Source organism: Alexandromys fortis, unplaced genomic scaffold (genome assembly GCF_014885135.2).
Source record: "Alexandromys fortis isolate MF-2015 unplaced genomic scaffold, M_Fortis_MF-2015_v1.1 scaffold_48, whole genome shotgun sequence".
NCBI classification, from domain to species: domain Eukaryota; kingdom Metazoa; phylum Chordata; class Mammalia; order Rodentia; family Cricetidae; genus Alexandromys; species Alexandromys fortis.
In genome coordinates this window covers 756,996-762,995 of record NW_026067947.1, presented here as the reverse complement: position 1 = coordinate 762,995, position 6,000 = coordinate 756,996, and the positions used below count along the sequence as shown (strand labels likewise).

Genomic DNA, 6,000 nt, shown 5'->3' with positions numbered 1-6,000 from the left:
ATTAACTTTATTCTTTATATTCTTTTTCTTCTCTTTCCCAAGCCTACGTACATTCATCCAACAATGTGATCCATAAAGGTCTTTTATGTCTGAATCTGTTTTATTGTGAATCTGTAATTTTTTCACTATCCAGGAGCATTTCTTAAAATGTTAAGCACTTCTTAAAAACTTAAGTTGCACCATGTACAGGTAATACAGTACTGCCTGTGTCCTGCCCAGTCTAAACCTTAACTGCACTGTTATTATGGCAATTACGGTAGTTCCTGCCTGAGGTCAGCACAGTTCAGCATGGAGCAGCCGCTCCTGCCTCAGATCCATTTGGTGCCCCTGAACCATTCACAGTTCCAGGCACACAGCAGTCCACATTGGAGCCGCAATCAGCAGTTTAATTGTGAGACTTGAGTGTGCAGCACAGAAACTCTTTTCATCCAAGTTACAGCCAAATCTGACACGCAGAACACTGCACAGTCTGAAAACGCGTCTCTGTATGGCGGCAGGAATCTGCCATGCTCTTCCGCCTGCCTAAGCCTTATTCTGCCTTCTGCCCAGGTGCAGGCGGGGAGTGCTGAGCCATCTGCATGGTCTCAGAGCACTCTTTTCTGATCCCAAGCGGGAACACAAACATCCAGTCCCATAATTTTTTTGTTTGTTTTAAATTAAGCTCTCTTAGGTTTTTAAGTGGATTTAGCCCATCACATTTTAAAACAGCCAGTTTTTTCCTGCTGCTGAGTCAGGACAATTTCTTTGCGGCACACAACCCAGAAACAGCAAAAAGCTGTCTTAAATTCTCTCTCTCTCCTTTTTAAGCCCTCTCAGGTTTTACGTGGAGTTCATTAGCATGTTGGGTGCCACTCTGTAGAGATTAGAGCGGCGGGGCTGTGTCCCCGGCACCCGGCTGCCCCCATGGCTAGCTTATGCCCGAAATAATTACACGGAAACTGTATTTTTTTAAACACTGCCTGGCCCGTTATCTGTAGCCTCTTATTGGCTAGCTCTTACATATTGTTCTAACCCATTTCTAATATTCTGTGTAGCCCACGAGTTGGTTAACCAGGGAGGATCTTAACCTGCGTCTGTCTGGAGTGGGAGAACCATGGCGACTCCGCCTTTCATAGTCTTAAAGATACTTTTTATTTTGCAAAAATATCTGTCACAGTCATTCTGATATAAATATGCTACTGTTTATACAATGTATATTTCTAAAACTTATGTTTTCACAAACCCAAAGAATTCTTATGAGTTCCAGGGAGCTGAATTGAAGGATCCACCTTAAACAGGTCAGATATACCCTTCTCAATTCCTTGGTTCTAAACATATTTTTCCCCCTAAATTTAACTTTGTCCTCTGTTTTTGGCAATACCTTAAAAAGGTGTAAGAGACACCAGACATTTCCGTACCACAAACACCAGACAGGAGCAAAGAGACTAGCTACTCCAAGATATGACCAGCACCCAGCTTTCTCAGGTTCTCCTCCAAGATAATGCCCACAAATAAGTAGGAAGCAGTCTTGAGAATCCACTGCCCCAATTTCTTTAACCTGTTGTGCCTAACCTCCCATGTTTTTATTATAAAAAAAGAGATGGGACTATAATGGTCTGTTTTGTCCCTTTAATAGACAAGCCCTGCCCACTCCCTGCCCCATCTGCTGAGGCAATCAGGTCTTCCTTCTGCTTCCAGACTGCAAGTCTTTCCTTTTCATTCCTCTGTCCAGAAAATGCAGCTTCTGTCTCTCTCCCTTCTCCCCACTTCTCCCATTCTCCCTCCTCTCTCTATCTCTGTCTCTGTCTCTATCTCTCTGCTCCTCTCCCTTCTTCCCTTCCCTTCTTTCCCTTTCCCCTCATAACCCACTAAGTAAATACCCACCTTCTCTGTATGGTGGGCCTAATAGGTCCCTCTCTCTCACCTTGCCTAATGTAGTGTGCTAACATGAGGAGGGCAAACAACTGTAATTAGTGATTTTTGCGTGCAATGCATGTTGTGTGCAGTTCTCATGTTGACCCTTGCTCTGGAGTGTTTATCTTCTATACTGGGAGACTGCAGAGGAATAAAACAGTTTTTTTTTTCCCACAGATTAAGGGCCAGTCTTGCCAGTACACACATTCCCAGAAACCATGTGTGTCTAGAGCCATAAAAACACTATCATTGAGAGTGAAAGTAAGTTTTAGCAGGATGCTGACATGTGCTGTGTGAATGGTTGTGGCAGAAACACCATTTCCTCCCATCCTACACAGATTGTAAAGAGGTGAGATTCAAATGCAAGTAGTGTATTTATGTGACCTTTAGGTGAAACAATTTTTGTATATTTTGTTAAGAAGTAAAACTGGGCTAAAAATAATTCCTACCTCACAGCATTTTTATTAGCTCACACAGGATATTTGTAAAATGCTCCCAACAGTGCCTGCCATATTTAATCAAGTCTGAGATGTTATCACTTCTCTGATGTACCACAGTGTGGGTACTCCTAAGGATTTTAAGCAGTGTCACTGTTGTACTATTTTCTCTTAGGTTAGAAGACAAAAAAAAAATAAGTCTTCAAATCCAGGAATTACAATAGATTGGTTCATATGAGTAAAGGCAATCTAGAGTCAGGCAAAATGATCATTCAAGGAGGATTGAAATAATTCTAAGTTTGAACAGAAGATAATGCACTTGTGTTTGTGCATAGTAATCCAAACAGCAACAGAGCACCAAGCCAACCATATTATTAGTGGAGGTCCAAATTACTTGTTAACTTTTCTAAGAAGTTATTAAAGCATATTTCTTTCATTTTCTAAAAGAAGCATAGAGCTGCCTTCATTATGGTCTCTCTATGATCATTTAATAATCTAGTAGGACTTTCTGCTTGTTGCAGCCAGAATGCTGATGCCCTTTTCCGGTGTATGTGTTGAATCCCTAACCTTGAGTTTGGTTGTATTTGGAGGTAGGGCTATAATATCTCCAATTTCATTTGCATTTTTATGTTGCAGAGAAAATGGCTATCTTTAGTTCTGTGTGGTATACCATAGTCACACAGATCAGCTCTGGTGTTTTTTTTGGGAAAGGGTCACTAGAACGGCTTTGCTTGCAAGCTCATGTATGGATCTTGGCAATGGAATTTAGGAGCTCATACCACAGTCATCCCCAAGTAAGGGATGTGACCACCAGGGATGGAAGTTTCCTGACCTTTGACCTGCCTGGGCACTGTTTCTGCTGCATATTTTTGGTGATAAAGACAAGCATGGTATCCATTCTACTCCAGTGTCTATGGACTGTGAAGGTCATGTTTTTTAACTGTTCGTAATGGAACAGTATTGGAGGGGGTAGTATGAACTTGTGATACTTGACTAGTACTTGATGATATCTGTGTAAATGCAGTCCATGGATGTGTATATATGTACACCAACAGAGTCCAAATCACTTAATCGGAGTAGTGACTAAGCCTATGTATGAAGGACATTGTTTCTACATCTGACTATTTCCTAAAAGTCATCAAGGCTAGAGGAATGAGGAGAGCTGGGAAAATATGGGATATGCCTAGAATGTTCTTGTGGTCCATAAGCTTAGTAAATTGTTTAAAATAAGATCCATGTCAAAATAATACAGCAGTCGTGTGAAGGTTGTCCTCCTGTGCGGATCTGGGACAATTTGAATACTAATAGAGAATCATTCTTATAACCATCAAATTAATGATTGATTCAAGTATAAATTATCAATGGGTTCTAAAATCAGAGGATTGGAGACTGGCAAATAAATGTATATAGTTTCAATGTTTCTCTTCTCAGAATTCATATTATATTAATATATAAATAATAATATATAGAATAATGATATAGAAATGAGAGAAAATAGAATTTCACAACAAAGAAGCCTGAAAGTTACCTGGTGATTAAAGCTAACATTGTAAGAATGGGATAATAGGGCATCATGTGTCCCCTGGTGTGAGGAGAACATGGAGTCTCTGTTAGGGTACTTGGCTAAAAGTGAATGACTTGAGTCTAAGAAGAAGGCTTATTAAAAAAAATCAAAGAGGAAAAATGTGTAAAGTGATTGCCATGTGTTCCTTAAGAATGCCAAGGTCAAGGAAGATTTGTCAGTTTGAGGAATAGATTCTGATTAAAGGAAGTGAATGGCATGCAACAGCTGGATGTGAGGTGTGCTACTTTAGTAGCATCTGGACAGGGGAGACGAGGACATTGTTGGGACAACCTGCATGTATAGATATTGCACAACAGCACACACCAGAAAATGTTCTGACTAATTGTATGAGGAGTCATTTTTAGAAGACATTCACTGATGTCCTGAAGCCTGTAACTGTGCATGTCTAGCAGGTGAGACGGATCATGAATGATACATCAGGTGTGGTCGCAAGCACACTGGTAAATCTGGGTGAACGGTTATTTCCCATTGCTGTTCTAACAAGTTGTCATCAAGGCAGCACCGCATCCCAGAAGAGGAGAAGTCTGGGTTTGCCTGATTGTCCCCTAGATTCTTGGGTCTGAGATGTCAACAGTCGTGATATCAACAGAGCTGCAGTCCGTTACGGATGCTGTGGCGATGAATCAACTTCAGCCTCATTCAGGCTATTTGAGGAATTCGTGTCTAATGAGACAGAAGTCTCAAGTTCGTCCACCCATGGCTTCCTCCATCTGCAAGCTCACAACAGTCGTTAAGCCCATGCATGCTTTTAGTCTTTCCACTTTTAAGGGCTGAAGGGATTATATTGTGTCTATCTGGATAATCCGGGATCTGCTTCTTTAAAATCAACCAATCAGCAGTCCTAATTACTTCAGCAACATCTCTCAAGCCATGTCATGAATGTAAAATAAGAGTTCTGAAGTATTCTGCATCTTTCTTATTAATTTTATGTTTATTTGAGACGTCATCAAATGGAAATACTACCAAGATAATAGCATAGCTGGGGGGGGGGGACAGGTAGTCAAAGCATCTCTAAGTTCTTACTGATCTTGTCCCACTCTAAGAGCTGGTCTCTGTTCTCTCGTTACTTCCCAGGCCACCACGTCATCAAGCAGGGTACCTGTGAGGTAGTCGCTGTGCACCGCTGCTGCAATAAGAACCGCATAGAGGAACGCTCTCAAACCGTCAAATGTTCCTGCTTCCCAGGCCAGGTGGCCGGCACAACTCGAGCACAGCCTTCTTGTGTTGAAGGTAAGGGCCTTTCTGGTCAGTCTCTCTAGGACTTCAAAAGGACTGAAAATCCTTTTGAAATCCATGGTGCTTTGAGGGAAGCATCTGTCGAAAAGTTAACAGAAATCTGAGCTTCAAGAATCTCTTGATGAATAAGGCAAGCCTTTAATAATCTCTCTCTCTCTCTCTCTCTCTCTCTCTCTCTCTCTCTCTCTCTCTCTCTGTGTGTGTGTGTTTCATTATGGGATAGTTGGGTGGTAGTTTAAAGCTACTTTGCTCACCTATCTCCAAATGCCACTTAGACCAAGCACTTTTTTCTTCCGTCTCCCTTTGTATATATGTCCCTTACTGTTTTCATGGAACCGGTTCTGGGATTCTCTATAAATACCCAAATATCCATGGAGGCTCAAGAGCATCATTTAAAAGTGATGGATGGTGTTTACCACCTGTGTTCACCCTCTTGTATAATTGCAGTCATCTAACCTATAATGTCTAAAACAATGTAAATGCTATGTTATTTTTTTATATTTTATGGAGACAAAATTCTGTATGTTTTCAGGACACATATACTTAAAACAAAGTAATTTCTATTTGTGATCACTTAAGCCTGAAGATGTTTGATCAATGTACATGGAGAGGTGACTATACTTAGAACTGGTCGTGTGGCCTTTTACTTCCTGCTTAGTGGTACAAAGCAATGTCCACCTTGTTACTAATATCCTTTCATCAGTCTAGTTTTTCATGTTTTAAAATTTATTTTTAAAAAATTGTATGTGTGTGAATGTTTTGCTGGCATGTATGCATGTGCACTATGTGCTTGCAGTGACAGTGGAGGCCAGAAGATGGTGTCAGAGCCCCCACAATTGAAGCTTTATG

The 6,000-nt window shown here is 40.9% G+C and overlaps 1 protein-coding gene across 1 annotated transcript in view; it reads left to right on the top strand.

The window, feature by feature from the left end:
* The window catches only part of Tafa4 (TAFA chemokine like family member 4), a 159,269-nt gene that overhangs the window by 123,082 nt on the left and 30,187 nt on the right, over positions 1 to 6,000 (top strand). Inside the window, exon 2 of the mRNA XM_050149405.1 lies at positions 4,990 to 5,145. Within this exon, the coding sequence (XP_050005362.1) occupies positions 4,990 to 5,145 (156 nt within the window). The remainder of the gene's footprint in view (positions 1 to 4,989; positions 5,146 to 6,000) is intronic.